At 36.1% G+C, this 22,274-nt stretch overlaps 1 protein-coding gene across 3 annotated transcripts; it reads right to left on the reverse strand.

Annotated features, from left to right (window-relative positions):
• Positions 1-1,430: 1,430 nt before the first annotated feature.
• LOC128855530 (pyruvate kinase) lies at positions 1,431-19,395 on the reverse strand. Of its 3 annotated transcripts, none has more exons than XM_054090502.1 (5): positions 19,217-19,395; positions 13,463-13,523; positions 2,325-3,720; positions 2,103-2,259; positions 1,431-1,711 (listed from the first exon to the last, which is right to left on the reverse strand). In XM_054090502.1, exons 3-5 carry the CDS (start codon positions 3,718-3,720, stop codon positions 1,699-1,701), a joined length of 1,566 nt encoding a protein of 521 aa, XP_053946477.1. In that variant the 5' UTR covers positions 13,463-13,523; positions 19,217-19,395; the 3' UTR covers positions 1,431-1,698. The 3 variants fall into 3 exon arrangements, with proteins under 3 accessions (XP_053946477.1, XP_053946476.1, XP_053946478.1); XM_054090501.1 differs by lacking the exons at positions 13,463-13,523; positions 19,217-19,395 and adding exons at positions 9,216-9,380; positions 9,590-9,689; XM_054090503.1 differs by lacking the exon at positions 13,463-13,523.
• Between the last annotated feature and the right edge of the window lie 2,879 nt (positions 19,396-22,274).

Here is a 22,274-nt window from a genome sequence, read left to right on the forward strand (position 1 = left end):
GCACTCGGCCTGCCGCATTCACAGTGTACGGACAACCCATCGAAAGTGTAAACAAATGTGTCTACTTAGGTAGCCAAATCGCCACTGACGGCGGCGCTAATACTGACATTGAGTGCCGAATAACGAAAACCAGATCCTCCCTCGCTATGCTTGAAAGCAAATGGTACTCTAAGCAGCTAACCAACGGAACAAAGCTAAAGATTTTCAATTCGAATGTGAAGTCTTTACTGCTGTATGGCTGCGAAAAGTGGTTCATTGCGGTTACAACAACAAAAAAGCTCCAAACTTTTATAAACCGCTGTTTAAGTGCTATACTTTGCATATGGAGGCCAGATAACTAGATTTCTATTGACGAACTTCTTACTTGAAGCGAACAAAGGCCGGTTGAGATTGAAATTCGCGAACGAAAGTAGAAATGGATAGGCCAGGCATCTGCCGAATGCCTCTAGACTGGAATTTGCAAAACTTTCGGCGGAGACGACTACCGAAAGGAGCATGGAGACAAAGCCTGTATGACGAATTCATGACATCTGACGACTCGCTCACTCAGCAGCATTCCCCGTATGTAAGTATTGGGAATGTTTATGCTGCTACAACAACAACAACTCGCTTACTTGGCCGTAGATAAAGCCAAAAGCTGCAAATGGACCCCTATGCAATTTATTTGTATCACCACTTTGCGCCTCCAACTGGCGCGATAGCAAATAATAATAGGTCTGTTCATGAAGCAAAAAGTTTGTAGAAATTGTTACAAATTATCACGTTTTGGTGTTCATGTCCACAAAAAATCTGCAAAGTAGGGGAAAGCGAGAGAGCAAAATGACATTTCATTTTGAGGGGAAGTTGCAAGTTTTTATTGGATACATTTTTACTTGTAAGAATTTGCAAGTGAAAAAAACAGCTGATCGCTAAGTAAAAATAAACACGAATTAAAATTTGCGAATCGCAATTGCTAATGGAATGTTCTTCATCTGAGAGCGATCATGAAATGGAACAAATTATTGTGGACACAATGAAATCATGTGATTCCGAAGCTCGTTATTTTGCATTTTCTTTGTTTTATTTTGTTTTAATTTAATACAAGGTAGCTCAAGTGAAAAAAATTGTTTAAGTTTTGTGATTTTTCCTGCCAACAATTTAACCAGCTGTTCGTAAAACTTGCAAACTGTTACTGGTTTTTCGTTCATGTACTTTTTTTTTGATATTTTGCTCTTTGAGAGAGAATTCTAGGAAATTTAAGTTACTGGATAATTTTTACCTGAACAGACCTAATAATAATCATTTGAGTATTTCAATTCGATGCTAAGAATTCGGAAAAAACTTTTGCGTTGTAGAAAATGTAAAAGTTCTAAATTAATAAGATTGCCTTTGGTGAAATATTAAAAAAAAATCATTAAATTTTCTGGATTCCTAAGTATATAAATATGCTATGTTTTTTTGTCTTGTATGTGTGTATTTTTATTTCATAACATTTAATAGTCCTCTTCACTAATGCAGAGTATTAATACCAACATTTAATTAATAACATTCGCAGTTTGAGTGAATTATTATGTGGATAGCCGATGGATAGGTAGATTTGTATTTCATATACATATGTATGTGTGTTTGAATTTCGCTGCAACAAGATGAAGTTGTGCGCTTGTCCTTGAGCGCTTCTAATTTTCTTCTGAGTCCGAGGTAGCCTAACAACGGCGGTTTTTATTCAATATGGCTGAAGATAAAAAGAAAATATGAATGTTAAAATGCGCCAATGCGCACAATACTTTTACCAGAGTTACCAGCGATGCAAAAATTCATTTCAGTACTTTTTAAATATAATTTTGTGAGTATATAGTTGTAATTTATGTATATGAATTTCGAGATTCGTCTCACATTTTAATGTTTCCTCGCCCCGATTCTGTATAAGGAGCTTTCCCTTTCAACTTTCTCTGGTAACTCTAGTAATTGTGCAACATATAAAACTGCATTCAAATTTCCATTCAAAAATCACGCAACTCCAAATTTCAATTTGCATTCAGTCATTCATCATAAAACATTCTTGCCATAATCACTCCACTTATTCAGGACATCCACACTCTTCAGATTCTTCTTGAGCTACGCACACAATACGCATGGTGTTTGTGAATCCAGATCCCTGCTTCCAGCCAGTGACAATGACCACTGGATCACCAGATTTAAGGAAACCATTCTTCTTGCCCACTTGCACGCCAAATTGTACACGAACATCGACGTCCTTCAACCAGTCAGATAGTGCCGGTTCTGGTGAACAGTAACGAAAATTTAACTCAGTTATGGAAAAGTGCACAAAAGTAACAGTAACTCACCAGTATAGACGAGTGGTATGATTCCGCGGTATAAATGCGCCTGTCTAGCAGTTTGTGGGAAACGTGTGACTGCAAGGATTGGGCAACGTGGACGATACTTGCTAATCATATGAGCAGACTTTCCAGAAGTTGTAATAACCACAATAGCGGCAGCCAATGATTTCGAGGCAGCTTCAACGGCTGCAATGGCCACGGCATGTGCTGAATCCAGGGTGGAAGTGGGCGTGGCACGCACTAAATCGGCAAACAAAAATCTATGCCACAATGCGGCTTCAGCCTCTTTGCAGGTCTTTGCCATTGTAAGCACACATTCCAAAGGATATTCACCCTTGGCGGTCTCACCGGACAACATGACACAATCAGCGCCATCGAGAATGGCATTAGCCACATCGGAGATTTCAGCACGTGTTGGACGCGGCTTCTTCACCATCGATTCCAACATTTGTGTGGCGCAAATTACTGGTTTGCCAGCTTTGTTGCAGCGTGCAATCATAGCCTTCTGTGCCAAGAATACCTTTTCTGGTGGAATTTCAATACCCAAATCACCACGAGCCACCATAATACCATCTGATGCTTCGATAATTTCGTCCAGGTTATGCATACCCTGTTGGTTTTCAATCTTTGAGATAATCTTGATGTTCTTGCCCTCTTCACCCAAAACACCACGAATTTCCGTGAGTGCTGCCGCATTACGAATAAACGAAGCGAAAATCATATCGACCTTCTGCTCTACACCGAATTTCAAATCAGATTTGTCTTTCTCCGATACAGCTGGCAAGTCGACGGGTACACCGGGCAAGTTAACACCCTTGCGTGAGCCCAAGGCGCCACCATTCTCAATTTGACATACCAAAGCATCGGCTTTCACTTCTTTTACAATCAACGAGATAAGACCATCATCAACGAAGACGCGATTGCCTGGTTTCACTACCTTGACAATATTTGCATAGTCCACAAAGATGGTGTCCTTGTTGCCCTTCTCGAGGAAATCTGGATTGGTGGACAGCGTAATGAGTTCATTCTTTTTCAATTCAACCTCACCAGAGCCACTGCCTTCAATAAGGCCAGTACGGATCTCGGGTCCCTTGGTATCCAAAGCAACGGCAATTGGATATTCATAACCAATCTTTGCTGAATAGTTTTTAGCAGCGGTGCGAACATTGGCCACAGTTTCGGCATGGTACTCATGCGAACCGTGAGAGAAGTTCATGCGTGCCACATTCATGCCGGTTGCCATCATTTTCTCCAGCATTTCGACACTGCGCGAGACAGGTCCAATGGTGCATACGATGCCGGAAAGGCGAACATGTGACACGGGTGAGTCGAACTGCAAGCGGCACATATGATCCAAGTGAGTTTCAGCTTCGGCAGCCATTTTTTGGGGAACTTCGTTCATCTGTGTTGGAGAGATAATGGGAAAACGAAATTTAGTAAATAGAATATGGTTATATGTATGTATGTGCACATGCGTGTGTATAGGTATTTGATAGCGGCGTAGTTTACTAGAAAACTAAGTCTTCAATTATCGTAGGCGCATATCATATCAAATCATATAGCCTTCACGAATCCTCGCAGTAATCAGGGGCCATTTTTTATTGCGAGTTAGACCTATTGGTATTTTTTTGCTCTCTATAAGCCCAACCCTTGTATTAAAACTTGGTAGAGTTTAGGAACCAGCATTAACACCGATAACAATGTCAGCCTTGAAATCCAACGTAGAATCTCTCTTGCCAACAAGTGCTACTTTGGACTAAGTAGGCAACTGAGCAGTAAAGTCCTCTCTCGACGAACAAAACTAACACTCTACAAGACTCTCATCTTGCCCGTCCTAACGTATGGCGCAGAAGCTTGGACGATGACAACATCCGATGAAGCGACGCTTGGAGTGTTCGAGAGAAAGATTCTGCGTAAGATTTTTGGACCTTTGCACGTTGGCAACGGCGAATATCGCAGACGATGGAACGATGAGCTGTATGAGTTTTACGACGACATAGACATAGCGCAGCGAATAAAGATCCAGCGGCTACGTTGGTTGGGTCATGTCGTCCGAATGGATACAAACGCTCCGGCTTTGAAAGTATTCGATGCGGTACCAGCTGGTGGTAGCAGAGGAAGAGGGCGGCCTTATCTGCCTTGGAAAGATCAGGTGGAGAACGACTTGGCTTCACTTGGTGTGTCCAACTGGCGCCGGTTAGCACGAGAAAGAAACGACTGGCGCGCTTTGTTAAACTCGGCCAAAATCGCGTAAGCGGTTATAGCGCCAATTAAGAAGAAGAAGAAGAGTTTAGCGAAGTGGGTTTAGAGACACACATATTTAGCTGAAAGTAGTGTGCCACTCCTAAGTTAAACAATTCCTAATAATCACTTTTGATCTTTCGGTATCATTCATTTGAGTATTTTTTTAGTTCTTGCAAAATCTTGGAATTCCCCCATTTTTAATATTAACCGATCCATTACCTGAAGTGATATGTGTACCGAGAAAAGCTCCAGATACCCGGGTCTCGAAGGTAGGAGAAGCTTGATACTCGCTCGTTGCTCCAATATGCCTTCTAAGGACCTTCACTTATTTAGCTGTGGAGTTGGGCATTTAATCTTAGTTTAGCTGGAAAGTATAGTTAAACTAAAACAAAGAAATCAGGAATGAAGGAGATCTACATGGGCGATGTTGCTATTGGATTCATCAGCAAAGTTAAGTATCTTGGACTTGCCCTGGATGCCAAGCTTAACTGAAAGAGGCATACGGAGGCAACTTCGTCCAATCAACAGAGGCTCTCAGGATATGCAAACGTCTACCAAGAAAATCCTGGGGTTGTTGCCCAAGAAGCCTGAGATGGATTTACTTCATGATAATAAGGGAAATGATAACTTATGGACCGGTTGCCTGGGAACCGCTCTCTTGACGCTGCGGGCAGCGCTAACTCAGCTTCAGCGCTTAGCATGAGTGTGCATCACGGAGGCGATGCGGACATCCCTACAGCTGCACTAGAAGTGATGTTGGAGCTGACACCGCTTCATGTAGTTATTCAGCAATCAGTCAAGTGTACGCTGTGGAATATTATTAAGGTTTTGGTACAGGAAAAGTGATGCCATTTAAGAACATGGAATTGCTGAGTCTGCAGCTCCCATTTACGTAGCTACCCAGAGATGATATCACTAAATTCTCCAAATCCGAAAAGAAGTTAGGAATTTAACTGGGCGGCAAGGTAAACAGGAACTCCACGAATGTATCCTGCCATGGAACACAGATGGGTCGAAGACACCAGAAGGCATACACGCTGGAATATATGGCATATGCCGATGGGTATTTTTCCAAGCATCTTCCAAGTGGAGTTGTATGCAATCTGTCCATGTGCAGAGATCAATTAAGACAAGAATTTCTGAAATGAGCAAATTGACATTCTGAGCGACAGCCAGTCGGTCCTTGAGTGTATCGAGAAACTGAATCTGTAAGGAACGCCCAATCACATCCGTATTACTGGGAACGAAATAGCGGACGCATTGGTGAGAGAGGTTGCAGCCTCGTCTTTAATAGGACCCGAGCCCTTACTTGCTATGGGACAACACACCATCAAGGAGAAGCTTAGAAATGAAGAGCTAGGGCTATAGAAGGTCAGCTGGCACCAAACCATAGGGCTACGCAAGGGGAAATCCTTACTGTTGGGTACAAACCAAAAGATGTTTAGAAAACTTATAACACCCTCTTCCAAAATTAACCGAGAAGATTTATAATTTTTTTCTTTTAAAGATCGAGTTATCCAAACTACTTAAAAGGAGGTTGCGATTTTGCAATGCGCACTTTCATATTGCAGTATAGTGTACTATGCGGGGTCGTTCGAAAGTCCGTGCAAAGCCAAAAAGATGCCACTACTAGCGCGTATCGAGAGTTTCTTTTTAGCTAGTAGAATCAATTAGAATAACACCATCAACCAGATCGGTCTATCTCTCTGTGTTTGGCTTTCGTTTGAATCGAGGAAGTCGAGTGATTTTCCTTTTCCATCGCTTCAGCTCAGCAAAATTAATGGAAATAGGGTTCAAAGTCGTTTCACATCCTCTCTATTTTACAGACTTGGCCCCCTCGGATACCTCGGACTACTATTTGTTCCCCAATTTGGCGGGAAAAAGATTTTTTTCAAACGAGGAGGTGATTGCAGAAACGTACGGCTATTTTTCCGACTTGGACAGATCCTATTCTTCGAAGAGATCAGCAAACTAGAACAGCATTGGGCGAAGTGTAAAAGCCTAAAAGGAGACTATGTCGATTAATAAAAAAGGTTTACCCCAAACAATTAAGAAGTTTTTTTTTGCACAGCGAAAGCTGTAGAAGTGAAAAAACCAGTTAAATGAAGGAATATGTAAATCCATATGCTAATTAATAAATGCACAAGCTGCAAGTTCTGATAGATATCTGTTGAAAACCGTGACTATAGGGGCACATTCAGTATGGTGATGCTCTTATGAATATTTATGAATTTTCGTGGAAATAAAAAAAAAATCAATTTGCATGCTTATTTATTCAATGACACCAACACAAGAGTAATAATCCGCGTATTCTCTCTTTGCCTCTTTTACTCGCGTAAACATGAGTAACAACTTGCAATATTTTCCGATAATACTTCAAAAATGTGGTTAATAACTGTTAGAAAGATGGGAGCTTAGAGTAAAGCGCGCTCTCAATTTAATAAATTTGTTATTAATTAGAACTAGTGCGCAATGTTGAAATAAACTAGTGGGAGGACAATTCCTGTAAAATTTAGTTGTTGGTATGTCAAAGTATTTATGCCAAAAGCAAAAATGCCGACTAGTAACGACGCTCAATACTTCGGCAGCGCACCAGTTCTGAACCAGTATTTTTCCTTGCATGACATTTGCATAGATAAATGGTGATTTTTTAGCTATTATCTTTTTAAACAGTTGGTTTAAACAGCTGACGCACGTTTCGTGTTTTGTTTCACTGTCAAACATCTTCAGTTTGGTCTATAATTTAACCATGAATCGTCTTACAAACGAATAACGCTTGCAAATCATTGAATTTTATTATAAAAATGCGTGTTCTGTTAAGAAAGTTTAAGTCTTGGAAAGTTGGCCGAAGATCCACTTTTTTATCGAAAAATTATGTAAGCAGAATTGTGGATTTTGGAGTGAAGATCAGCCAGAAGAATTGCAAGAGCTACCAATGTATCCAGAAAAGGTCACAGTTTGGTGCGGTTTATGGGCAGGAGGTATCATTTTCCCGTACTTCTGCAAAGATGCTGCGAATCGTAACGTAACTGTGAATGGTGAGCGTTACCGGGAAATGATATCCACCTTTTTTTTGCCCAAAATGCAAGAGCTTGACTTGCATGACATGTGGTTTCTGCAAGACGGTGCCACATGCCACACAGCACGCGTAACAATGTACTTGTTGAGAGGCGAGTTCGGTGAACATTTTATTTCACGTTCGGGACCTGTCAATTGGCCACCCAGATTGTGCGATATATAAAGGCGTTATTTGTGGGGCTATGTTAAAGCTCATGTCTATTCAGACAAGCCAGCTTCAATGAACACATTGGAAGACAACATTAAAGCATTTATATGTGAGACACCGGCCGAAACATTGGAAAGAGTATGCCAAAATTGGACTAAGCGGATGGACCATTTAAAGCGCAGTCGCGCTCAACATTTGCATGAAGTAATCTTCAAACATTAAATTATATGGACTGTACTATCGATTTAAATAAAAATTGCATGCAGTTTTCTAAATTTTACGCGTGTTTTTTTGAAAAACTTTCCTATAGTTCTTAAAAAATCACCCTTTATATACTTATACATACATACATATATGTATCAAAGCTTTTCTCCCTTCTACCGGCTTTTTGCTTTTCTGCGCAAGCTCATGAATATTTACGTAGAGTGAGTTTTTTTATAAAGAAACAATAAATTATATACCTTAAAACATGTATACATTTTAAGAATGGGCATTTTTTAGTACCCCTTGGGAAGTTTTATGAAAAAAACTCTGTTTTTAAAGATCAAATGAAGTGACAGAGAGAATTTTTATAGTATAAGTACATAATACATATATGTGAATATATGTGACTGTATGTAGCTCATAGGAAAGTCGCGCAAGTTAGCGTTACATACTCTCAATTAGTAAAATGTGATCCAGAACAAAGTGATTAGCAAATGTCAAAGTATTTTTATATTAATTAGTAACACTACAGCAAAGCAAATTTCCCATACGACCCCCCCAGCGGTTTTAGTTGTATTGTACTATACAATTTCTGTTGATGATAACGAAGCAACTAATGAGTAAAACGTACAAACATATGCACATTTCTTACATATTAACCTATTTTGCGATTTTCCCACCGGCTATAACACATTTTACGTTTTTTTCACTGAAATACAGCCTCAAATGCACCGAGTTGTGTAATCTATAAATAGTTTATTTTTTATATTTACGTATGTACATATATTTTATTCGAGCATCTGTTGTTTTGCTAGAAATTTTTTTGGGATTTTCGTACTTCACTACATTGCATATTACATATGTTTGTATATACATACAATATATATATACGTGTGTCTATGTAGAACTTGCAAATTTGTAATTTGTGCTGTTTTTTCTCGTAAACGTACGACATTTAATAGGTGATAATTCTTGACACAAAATTTCATGACCTCAAGTCAAGGTCAACGGAACTGCAATTCTCGCCATGTTAGTATACATATATTTTTTTGTATATATGTATATAAAATGAACGAATCTTTTTCTCATCACCACCACCGCCACTCACGTTACGAATTATGGTTGTGTAATCGTGTCGATTTTCTTTTTTCTATTGTTTTTGTATTTGATGAATTCCTTTAAAATTCTAAATTTTTTTATATTTTTTTTTTTATAGGAAATACCTTTAGCTTTGGGGCTTCATCGTAAATCGTTGTATGAACCATTTTGGCTATCAAACTTTTTGTTAATAACTTAGAGTATTGAAGTTCTTTTTGATTGACCGGAAATGAAGCAGATGTCACCGTTTGCCTTTGTATATAGTTGCGACAATACTTTTTATTTCCGTCCTTTAGCAGATATGTAGCAAAAGTATAAAAAATACATTTATTAAATCTATGTTTAACCGAAATCTTGCAGTTAATTTTATTTTCCGCTTTATAGATATGACAATAAAGAAACAAAACTTAAAGATAAATGTACGATATTTATTTTTTGAAAATTAAAAGAATTGAAATCAATTATAACGAATGACAAGAAGTGTGCAGATCGTAGCTACCGTAGAACACCGAATTCGTTTTACAAGTGAACTGTTTAACTCGCTTCGCTCTACTACGATATAGCCATGATTACAAGAGCGTGATGAGCAGCGGCAACGAAAAAGTTCATTGAGATACCAAAGCACTGGGGTTGGGAGTAATGAATCGTTGGGAAAGTGGGTTTCAGGCATACACAAACAACCACTACAAATTACAACAATATTCGACTAAATTGCATTGTTAATATCAATGTTGCTGTTGTTGTGTCGGCATTGTCGGCATAACAACGCGGCTAAGAGAGAGCAGATGACGCTTTTGTATAGAGAAAACTTTTTGCGCCCTTAGTAAAGTGGTGGTGAGGCGAGTACTTAAGAAAGATTGTACATAGATGAATGTGTATGTGCATACACACAAACATATCATACACATAACAATGCATGCAATTTAGAAATTTACTAAACGGTTCAGGACTGACGAAACTTAAATTTGAAGCTCTTCCTTGAAGAGCTTTTTTCGCGTTGTGTGTATATTTTGTTGTGATGTTAGCTTCTTATGTGAATAGTTTATGCCTACAAAACTAAAATACATATATACTCATGTACATATGTACACGCGAAATGTATTTTAGATACTTTCTATGTACTAAAGTTATTTATTCCCTACGGAGGAACCCGGCAGTACCGAACTATGTACGCACGGATTATTTCGCTTTTCCATATAACAGCAACTAGTGAATTTTACGCATTGCTGTAGGTAGTGTTGGCGGTAACACCATTTATGAGGAGCTAATTTTTTGTTTTTACTATTAGTAATTTGGGGAAAAAGAAATCCATTATTTTTGCGAAAAATATTTACCTAATTGGTTTAAAATTGTTTTATGGGTGATCTTTAGCTCCTGGGCGATGCTACATCTACTAACATGCCGGTCAACTTCGATTAATTCTGTGATTTTATCGATATTTTCTTTATCATCAAAAATACCTGAACGGAATCGACGACACTAAAATTGAATGTAAATAATTAGCTGTTACCATTCACAATTTCAACCAGGTAAGCCCGGACTACTTTTTCGCACTTATCAAAGAAAAACTGCAAAAAGTACCGAATTTTTTCTTTATTGACTTTTGACTTTGTGAACATAAACTTTGACATTATTAACACCCTGTAACTCACAACTGAATGGAATACACAAAAAACAGCACAATAATTTTTTTGTGTCAAATGTTCCCCTTGACAAGGAGGATTTCATTTCGCACAAACTAATATTTTGTTTATTATTTTCATATAGTTTTTCTAACTTATTTATAATAAAGATTAAGTACACAGTGTGAAAAAACCATACCATCTCGAACATACTGCATTGAAATCTATAACAAACTCATGCAGGAAAGGTCGTGAGTGGAGTTTCACTTACTTTTTGCTTTCCGCCCTTGAAACTGTCGCAATTTCAAGCCAAATTTCAATACTCGGGAAATGGGTAGCCAAGTGGTTTGCAAATGGCAAAAAAGGCACTAGTGTTGAACCAGATATATTTTTCAGTTGCGGAGATTTTGTCTTTTGGGAATTTGTTATTTTTATGTACACAGGTGCATGAAATGCATGTACATATGCATGCAAGTGTGTGCTCATTTATAGCGAAAGTGTTCTCACTGCCTGGAGTAAATGCCGGCTAGAGCACAGGCTTTAAGCTTACATATAATGAAATCGAGCGAAAATCAGCTGATATTAGTCTACTGCTGCATTTATGGTTCTAAACGTTAATTTTGCTTTACTGTTAAATTAGGTAATGTTATGCTAAATTAAAGTTTAACAACTTTTTTTTATGTTATGCTAATGAATATTAAAGCTTAATCAATTAAGAAGAAAACATTAAGGGGTTAGAGGTAGTCAGAATTAAAAAAAAAAAATCGGTTTTTGTTTTTTTGTATCTTCTTAAAGTAGAATATCTTAAAAATATTGTGTAAAAAATTGAAGTGAACCTGACAAATCCTTTTCGAGTTATTCCACAATTAACAAAGGGCGCTCGGTCGCTCCGGTAATCGATAGAAAAACTTTAAATGCGTTTTTCTCAAAACTATGTTTTTTGAATTGGTGATCACTGTAACTTAAAAACCGATTGGTAGATTTCAACAAAATTTATACTGCTTTTGAAAAACATTGAAAAACATAAAAAACTCGTGCCTGATCGAAGGAATTTTTTTTCAAAAATTTCGATGTTTTTTAAACAATTAATTGTCGGTTTTTTCGAAAATCTGAAAAATATTTAATGAGGTCGATATTGTGATAATTTTGAAAAAGAAGCTTCGATCAGGTACAAAATTATCTTTTAATAAAACTAATTTCTCTTGTTCGATTTTAGATGAACCTCCAACGACTAGTGATGATCAGGCAAGGAACTTCTGGAGAAACGGGCTCCACACAAACAGCGATAACTTTTACAATTATTACTTTTTTTTTTTTAATTTTGCTGAAGTCAAGTCGAAACATGATGTATTAATGTTATGTTTTTATTTTTGTAAAATAAAGCAATTGACTAGCAAAAAACTTATTGAAAATCTTCATTTTATATAGCCTCTGACTACCCCTAACCCCTTAATTTGTACATGTAGAGATCAAGAACGGCAATACTTGATTTTGAGATTAGATTTGCAGATGACAGCGTTTTCTGTTTAAGGATGTTGATTTTAACTTTTAGACACAAATGTATTTAGTTGCCTCTTGGAATTGGTCCTAAAAATAAAATTCTAAAATTCTATACGTATTAAAAAATTGAGAGCGTACATACCTATTTTAATAAGATATACTTTGCTTTGATGCTTTCCAGCTAATCTCAAAATGATCTATTCTTTTCAAAACTTTGATAGCTGTATCGTAACTTGATTCCCCGATTACAGTTCGTTATAAAAGTTTCACATATAATTAGATTACTTTTTTTTCGAGCTTAACTCCCAATATGTAATTAAAACGCGAGATTAACCGGACAAAAATCTCTCTCTAAATCCAAAATTATATACAATAATAATCTCAGGTTATTAAACAACTTTTTGCTGTACAACCCTGTGTTTTCTGTGTTATCGATAATTATTATTACAAACGTAAGGAGACACGTAAAAGAAAAAAATTAATAAAATGGTTGCCGACAAGAAAAAGAGATTTAAGAGGGAGATATAATTCTAATAAATTTTTTATTTTATATTATTAGTTCACACTTTCAGCGTCCATAGACGCTTTGGCCTGTTATTGCTTATTATAAAATGCAATATCGAATTTCGCTTGCGTCTTGCTGCCATACTTTTTTGCAAACGTCTAAGACTTCGTTTACGGACTTCCCCAGCTGTCTATTGCGCAATTAAACTAACTATTGCTTCTATTTGCCTTTTCTTCAAATCATTAATAATAAATAAACAAGCCAAAAACAATACAATATTCCACTAAACAAATTTCTCTTAAAATTTTTTTTTCAGTATTGATAGCTGATTGTTAATTTTGTAGCTAATCTGACATATGTGAGCGGGATTGCCATGTGGATTTATTGCTAGTCACTGCATAAGTGACGTACTTTTAGCGCGGCTTAATGTTTTATTAGATTTCACTGAGCTTTACCAAGATTGCGTTTTTTTAACTACTGTTTATGAGACAATTTTGATTTACAAATAAAAAAGAATTTCCAAAGAAAAAGTTTAAAAATGTTGGTGTATATATAGTTGGTTGAATGCAGTGGCTCTCAAGTGACTATTAGTGACTTAAAACTAATTAGTACTGAGCATTTTACTCGCATTGCTCTTCTCATAGATAATACCCCAAAATATTTTATACTCTCGAAGACATTTTCTCAAGTACCCTATTGTTGATTTATTTTTATATAAAAAACATTTCAATTAATTTGTTCTTGCCTATTTTTGAACACAGCAAATGAGGAATTCTGGTTTAGCGTGGAGTGCAAATGTCCAAGAACTGAAAGTTAAGAAAGTGTGCAAGTTAGAAAAGCAGTGATTAGTATTTTTAGTAGCGCATACATAATAAATATATATATAAATAAATTAAAGCATACATATTTATAGAAATAAAAATAAATAAAAATTTATGGAGTTAAATGTGCAACAAGAGTAATAATTCTTATTTTTAACAATCATTATTTGCTACCCATCAACTACAACTCTTTTTGCCCATGGTAGGAAGTTTAACCAATAACAATTTACATTTGGTTATTAATTAATTTCATTAAATTTCAGTGAAACGTACTTCATTGCCCAAATTAATACTTTTTTTTAGTAAAATAGCTTTTACATGACGCGATTTTGCAAGCTATTCAAATCGCCTGCGAAGAAGAAACGGGGTCGTCGGCGTGAATTGTTAGGAGCTTCTGATAATTTGTACGAAAGTAAACAAAGTTGAGTAGAAAATAAATCGCCTGTCTACCTTTATCGCTATCTTGGAAATTGAGACTCACCTCATATAAATACTGCTTAACGTACAAAAGATAACGAAAACTACTGCAAAAGTATTGCGTTATAAAGCACGTGGATTTTCAATAGAACAACATATCGCGTAGATCCAGAAAAAACTGCTCAATGTGTACGGTTCTTAGAAAGCTATTGAGTAAGTTTATTTTGAGTCACGTCTGATATACTCAACTCTGCATTCACATAGAACAAAGTGAGTAACTGTGTATGTGTGTATGAGTGCTCTGGGGACTGAACCTTTTCGAGTGAGCTACATTATAACTGCATAGGCACATCGATATATGCAATCGTATGTGATGGGCAGCGCCACTTCTTAATTAAAATCAATATTTAAATTTATTAAAATTTAAAAAATAATTAATTAAAATTTTGAATTAGTTTTTATTTAAAATTTTCAATTAATTTGAATTTAAAAGTTTAATTAATTTTAATTAGATATTATTATTTTTTTTTATTATACATTTTTAATTAGTTTTAATTTAAAACTTTTAGTTAATTTTAATTAAATTTTTTTTCATTATAAATTTTTAATTATTTTAAGTTAAAATTTTTAATAAATTTTAATTATACATTATACAGTCTGTCTAATAGAAGCGGGAACGCCATAATCTCGAAACTTTTTGACCAATTCGATTCTCACAAACTGTATTGTACGGCTTATAATAAGGGGCTTTCCAATAAAAGGTGTTATTTTGAATTGGATTGCGCTATCGAGAAATGATTAACGATTTTTTAAGGCCGGAATTGGATGGTATTGATCTGGACAACGTTTATTTTCAACAAGACGGCGCTACGTGCTACACAAGCAACGAAACCATTGATCTTATACGGGAAAAGTTTCCGGATCGTGTTATCTCTCGAAGAGATGACCACAATTGGCCACCAAGGTCTTGTGATTTAACACCTTGTGACTTTTTTCTTTGTAGCCCCGTGAAAGATAAGGTTTACGCCAACAACCCAGGTTCGATTCAAGACCTCAAGGATGGATTTCGTGAGGCTATCGAGGACATAGGGCAGCCACTTTGCAATTCGATTATGGAAAATTTCATTAAAAGGATATTGTCCTGTAAGCTAGGTCGTAGTGGTCATTTGCCTGATGTTTGTGGTGCGCGTCTTATTGCTGTTCCACAAATGGAGGCACCTACACTTTTAAGCCGAACGAGCCGAGCCTCTCGAACGGCAAATGGTTTTTTTGAGGAGCTATTCGATGAAACAAATTCGCCGGTTAGCCATTGCCTGCTTCAGTTTCACGCATTATTTAAGTTCGGCTGTGTCACAAACAAATCAATGATCTTTTGATCCTGCTTTAGAGAGGTATTAGTCTTAGGGTCTCGCTCAGGGAAGTCGTCAATATTTTTAACTTCGGTATATCGTTGCAGCCATTAATTTATGTACGTCCTCGACTTCTTCATATATTTTGCTGCAGATGCCCATTACTCTTTTGTATGTTGAGGATGTGTACATAGGAGCACTGCTTCAAATTGTTTTTATTACGCGCAACTTATCTTATAAAAACAACGTACGCTTTCCAACTTTTTCATACATCTAATAAATACCAACAACGCCTATTTAAGAGTATTTACAATTTTTTATAACCGAACTCTGAGTTTAAATTTTGCCGGTCACGCTTCCATTAGACTGACTGTAACTATTATTTGCAGTTAAAATATAAGTACAATTTTAATATACATTTCGATTTGAAATTATTCAATCATCTCGTTTAATTAATTTTTTTTTTTTTTGTTTTAATAGGAAAATGTAATATTGTTCTTAGGCCGGGTGTTTAGACCTTTATTAGTTTAAACTTGTAGAAAGCAATCAGAAAATTGCAAATACGTAAAATTTGAATATGGAATATTTTTCCTCATTGCTAAATAATCTCTAAAATAGTAGTAAGCTTTAAAAATATTAGCTTATCAGCGGTCATTTCGTACTAGCTTCGTAAAAAACAAAAGCAAAAGCAAAAGCAAAAAAAATCCAATTAAAATAAATTGAAATTATTTGTATATTAACTTAGTATTTTTATGTTATCTTTTTTGTTTCAGAATCAGCTGTTCACAGTGTGTCAATGCCCCATTAACTTTTAATTATAAGCAATTTAGCTGATAAAAAATAACCGGCTAACCGATGCAGATTCTTTTAATTTTATGTACTTCCCATCGGGCTACATACATACTCGTATACATATACTTGTGTACTCTATGTACACACATACATCTATTTATTGGGAGTACATGAAAACAAATACATAACTAATAGCTATACACATACATATGTACGCACGACCTTGGAAATTGCGCTCTTCTGAGAGGGTTGTCGATATGGGTGAATCAAGCAATTTTTTTTATTTATGTGGAAAGTTTTGAACACGGGAATGACGCATGTTCATGCCGTAACGAGAGAAATGTGGGCATAGCTTTTAGAAATAAACTTATTGAAAGCTTTTCGTCACAGCGCTGCCAGAAGTTGACTTTTTATATGCCTCCATATATACATTTGTAGGTTTGTGCTGCTCAAAGATAGTTTTTTAATGAAAATTAGTCGGTTGATAGAAGAACATCAAATTACTAATTTTACTTAGAATGATAAAAATTATCAAATCTCTTTATTTATTTATTTCCTGGTAACAAAAATTCGGTAGATAAAAAGTTTAACGGCCGAGAGCTTTTTTTCTAATACTCGCCCATAAGACGACGGAAAATTAGGTGAAATTCTAAAACTTTTCTAATGATGAAAACTAAAACTAAACATTTAAACTGATTTATTCAGATATGAACCCGGGATGTACAAAGTTACAATATTTGTTAAAGAAAACTACAGCGATGATAAATAAATGAAATGAAAACTGAATTCTTTTCATGCCCCCATATTGTGACCTTTCGATTTCTATCGCATAAGTACTACATATGTCCCCGTAGTGGGGCCTTTCGTAGTCAGAAGTTGTGTCCTGGATGATCTCTGAGCTTTGAATTGAAAAAGAAGTCACACTGTCACTATTTTATAAATATTTCTAGAATCAGCGCTGAAGGGCAAAAATTTTCAAATCTGTATTGTTGTTGTTATTATTGAAGTGGTTGAGTATTTCTACTGAAATAATCCTAATTATATCACGATCATAAAATTTATCATTTAGAAATTCCCAATATTATAGCTCCTGCAGCCCATTAATTAGGTAGAGAACGTAGATAGGTCCGCGTGCCGGTGGCTATAGAATCATATTATTATTTCAATTATATCGTTTTTTTTTTATTAAAAAACTGAAAAAAAGGTTTTTAGAGTGTCAAATTCAAAACCACGCCATTTTGTAAATTTTTTTGGTTTTTTCTTTTTTGTTTTTATTGTAGTACGGGACATAGTTACATTCATACTGATTAATATTTTTTTGGCTATTGTGTTTCAGATAAATAGAAGAGCCAAAATGGACAACACCGTCCAGGTACAATTTTTCGGGAGGTCAGAGCCATTTTTAAAATCATTAAAATTAATAAAAAAAAGTTTTGTTTTTTTATTTTTGTATGTAAAAGAAGTTAAATAAAAAGCTTAAAAAATTTAAATATCGTTTTTCATTTTTTTATCCTAAAAAACATTCCTGAAAATACCCAAAATTGCGGAAGAGTGACCTGAAACCAATTTTTCCGTCTAAACATCCATACTGTATCTATCCTGCCTCTATTATTTCTACTGTAATCTATCCAGGTGTAGTACAATGGCCCTCCTGACTGAGTGTTTGCGCTTTTTCAACCTCCTACAAATCTAATCTAATCTATTTCGTTTCAATGGCAAGCACGATTTCAATATTAGGATAGCTGGCAGCACCGGTTTTATCATCAATCTCGAAAAGCACAAATTAAATACAAAATATATTTACGAGCCATATGTTCATTTGCAAATACATGTGGTGTTTGGATTTTTCGAAAACAAACACATAGGATTACAAAATATTGAAAACAATTTGTGTTTTAAACCGCATTCAAAAGTGTTTAAGATGCCTCTGGTCAAAACGCAGTAAATTTAGAAAAAGTAGTTTTTTTAACTTTAGCTGAGGAAGTTTTAATGTACAATAAGTTAAGAAAAATAGTTTATAATGGTAAATTAAATTATCTTCTTGAAATTAATAGTAATTTTTTTCTTATATTTGATTCTTTTGGAGATTTAAAATCTTCTATTTAGTTACTACTCAAATCACCTTTGATATATCAGCACCAGATTGAAGATACATTTTTTTAATTTATTAACCTTACAATAAATTTAGATATATAAATTAAATTAAAATTAAAATTTATGTCTTCCAAATGAAATTAAACTCTAAAAATTGAAATTAAAATTAAATAAATGAAATCGCAGATATTAGAAATCATAACTTAAGTTATTAGTATTTAGCTTTGGTTTTTATGGGAACAAATTAAAGAAACAAAAGTGGATTTATTTGCATTAATATTTTAGTTTTCCAGTATAATTTTTCTGTTAACTTTGTAAATGTAAAATTTTAGTATTACAATATCGACATATCAACATTTTATTTTGTTAAGTATTTGGCATAGCGAAAACGCACAGGCACTCAATAAATTATGGTAATTGTTAAGAATTTAAATATAAGGCACAACAAATTATTTGCTAATACTTTGAGTTAATGTTTTTTTATTTTCATTAGCAGCTGGAAGCCCAGTGCACACACAGCTGAAATATTCTGGCTGTCCGGCGTACTGCCTTTGACTTTGATTTAACCTTTGCGCATAGGTGCGCTCACTTAGTTCGTACAACTACACATTTCTCTACATAACAGAGACGTACGGCACTGAACATCAGGTTCTTTCTCCACACATTCTATTAGCCGCTTTACCAACTCATGTACCCATATACACATATGTAATATACCATATACATACATATATTTCTCAACAAGTATACATATGAAATTCAGGTATCATACAAGGGGAAATGTCTGACAAATTTGATAATTCCACGTATGTCAGCATTGACGTTACAACTACCGGCTTACTGATGCTAAGTACATTGTTCCACTTTCCAATCACTTAACATCGCTTAACTTCTTCAATACTTCCAAATCACAAATTATTAAAAAAAAAACAACAAATAAGTGGTCATTCAATTGAAATTACGTAAGCCAATAAAAAATATTTAATAACTTCAACATGTATGATTTCATATCTCGATGGAAATTACCTTAATTAATTTAGTAATAAATGCAATTTGCTATGTTAAGGAGAACAAAATGGTGCACAGTTGAGACCGGTAAATTCGTATTTAAAACCGGAAATGTGATTGCAAACTGGAACTGACCCGCTAACAAAATCAACCACTTTGATCACAAGCTGCTTGAGCACTGAATGGAAAAAATTAAGCGAAGCAGGAGGCTTCCAAAGTCAGAGGCGCATGGAAACGTTAGCAGCTAAAAAATTACGTACTAAAAAATCAGTTTACACATACAAACACTCACCAGATACCATGCATTGTATACGAGTGTATATACAAGTATATGTGCGTAAGTATGTACACAAATCCCACTGGCGTGCACATATGTATAATATTATGCACTGTATGTATGTATGTATGTATAACATACAGAAACGCACATTTTTGAGAGATTTTGGAGTATTTGCGCAGAAACCCAGCATTTTGGTGGAGCCATACGCACATATACAGTTACTCAAAGTATTGATCGAGTGTTCGGGGTGACATACTTGTTTTTGTGTTCAAGTTCAATTTAAAATAATTTTGTTCTCAAATGAAATTATTAATAATTTTAAATTTAGTATTTTATAAAAAACATTTATTTATTTGTATTCTGTTCATATGCACGTATGCAGATATAAGTTAGATATATATGCAAAGTGAGCTTCACTTTTCTACAAAAAATTAATGTATGTACATAAAAAAAATAAGAAAAATGGTGGATGAGGAGCTATCGTTTGGCCGCGAGTTATACAGCTGTTGTTAAATTGGTACAACAAACCTTCTCGAAGCTCATCCGAGCAACATCATCATCATCGAGCGATGCCGAGCTCGAAATATTTTTTGAGTATGGGAATAAATTTCCGCCCTCGTCAAAGAGGTGTCGCCGCTGATACTATTTTTGTGTTCGCTCTAGTAATGTACTGGTGATTTGAAGGTGATTTCTCGAATGCAGTAGTTGACATTCGTTTGAAGCGTAAAGATCCTTTTTTATCTGACGTCAAAAATCTTTACGTTCGACCTGAAAAAAAAACAGCATTTGCGGAAAGTCACGCTTCATTATTACCTTTTCAAGAAAAGTGCAACTGAAACGTGTCGTGTTTTTATCAATGACAACGCCATGCCACACGTTGCTACATCGGTCCAGAAATATTTAGAGGGACTGATTTGGGAAATCTTACCCCACCCGCCGTATTCCCGCCGACGTTGCACCTCCAGATTACCATCTGTTCCGATCAATGCAGCCAGTTCTTATTGGAGAGCTATTCACTTCATACGAGAGCATCGCAAACTGGCTCAATGAATGGATCAAGTCAAAAGAACTCGAATTTTTCGTCAGAGAAATCCGTACGAAAGATGGGGTAAAGCTGTAGCTTCCAATGGCACATCTTCTTCTTCTTAATTGGCGCGATAACCGCCTAGGCGATTTTGGCCGACAAAGCGCGCCAGTCGTTTCGTTCTCGTGCTAACCGGCGCCAATTGGACACACCAAGTCCTTCTCCACCTGATCTTTCCAACGCAGAGGAGGCCTTCCTCTTCCTCTGCTACCACCAGCTGGTACCGCATCGAATACTTTTAAAGCCGGAGCGTTTGTATCCATCCGGACGACATGACCCAGCCAACGTAGCCGTTGTAGAGTTCGTCGAGAGAGGACTTTACTGCTCAGTTGCCTACTTAGTCCAAAGTAGCACTTGTTGGCAAGAGAGATTCTATGTTGGATTTCAAGCCTGACATTGTTAATGCTGGTTCCTAAATAAACGAAGTCTTTTACAACCTCGAAATTATAACTGCCAACAGTGACGTGGGTGCCGATACGCTAGTACGCCGACTGTTTGTTTGAAGACAGGAGGCACTTTGTTTTGTCCTCGTTCACCACCAGACCCATTCGCTTTGCCTCTTTATCCAGTTTGGAGAAGGCAGAACTAACAGCGCGGTTGTTAAGGCCGATGATGTCAATATCATCGGCATGCGCCAGCAATTGTACGCTGTTATAAAATATTGTGCCTGCAGCAGGTTAAACTCTTACTTATCCAGAATCGACCACGACCATCTTTTGCCTCCGTTCTATTCTTGTGGTAGCAAATTGTTTTTAATGTCTTCGAAATAAGTGAAGCTTGGAATATGTCTCGGACTGGACTGAGCAAACGCAGCAAACAGGAATTCAATCGGGGAAGGGTCTGAGAAGTTTGAGCTGTGACGTCTAACAAAGCCCAAGATCGAATATGAATTTGAATTAATATAATTTAAATGGCTTGAGAATGAACAATTAGAGTAAAAGAGAATTAGAGTGACTTGTAAACATTTTTTTTAATTTAAAGAGATACATGAACATGTAACGAGTTCAATAAAGTTAGCCTGGAGCCTAAGCACATCCTTCTTATTGAGGCAAACATTTTTAAGTCGTCTGCATATAAAACGCGGTCGCCGTAGCAGAATGGGTTGTTGCGTGACTACCATTCGGAATTCAGAGAGAACGTTGGTTCGAATTTCGGTGAAAGACCAAAAAAAATAAAGTTTTTACTAATAGCGGTCGTCCCTCGGCAGGCAATGGCAAACCTCCGAGTGTATTTCTGCCATGAAAAACTCCTAATAAAAAATATTTGTCACTCGGAGCCGGCTTGAAACAGTAGGTCTTTTCATTTTAAGAACAGCAACAAGACGTACACCACAAATAAAGTTCTAAGTTGATGTATTGTTGTTTTTTTTTTTTTTTTTTTTTTTTTTTTTTGTTTTTTTTGTCGGGACAACTAGCAAGTGCAGCACTCAGACATTAATTGAGTCCATTGTACTACACTTGGATTCCCTTTTAATTTTCTTCAAAGAGTACACTGTCTGAGATGCCCAACCTTTCCATGTGCTTTGCCCACAGAAAGTGGCCCGTCATCAGTCCTACCAGCCGTCTGCACTCCCCTCTGCTTAATGACAGAAGGGTTTGCGACAGTCGATCGGACATGACAGGTAACATCAGGTTTGTCCATCTGCAGCCTCTCTCAGCCTGCCAAGCTCGCTTGTGGGTAGTAGTTACCCATTTGCTAACCGTGGCCGTGAT

This window comes from Anastrepha ludens, chromosome 2, assembly GCF_028408465.1.
Source record: "Anastrepha ludens isolate Willacy chromosome 2, idAnaLude1.1, whole genome shotgun sequence".
NCBI lineage: Eukaryota > Metazoa > Arthropoda > Insecta > Diptera > Tephritidae > Anastrepha > Anastrepha ludens.

Excerpts from the sequence above, each read along its gene's own strand:
- LOC128855530 (XM_054090501.1), bottom strand. The coding sequence starts at position 9,257 with ATGGTTCATACAACGATTTACGATGAAGCCCCAAAGCTAAAG. Across the intron at positions 3,721-9,215 it reads ATGAAGCCCCAAAGCTAAAG|ATGAACGAAGTTCCCCAAAA; the intron begins GTATTTCCTATA and ends TCTCCAACACAG. Across the intron at positions 2,260-2,324 it reads CATACCACTCGTCTATACTG|AACCGGCACTATCTGACTGG; the intron begins GTGAGTTACTGT and ends ACTGTTCACCAG.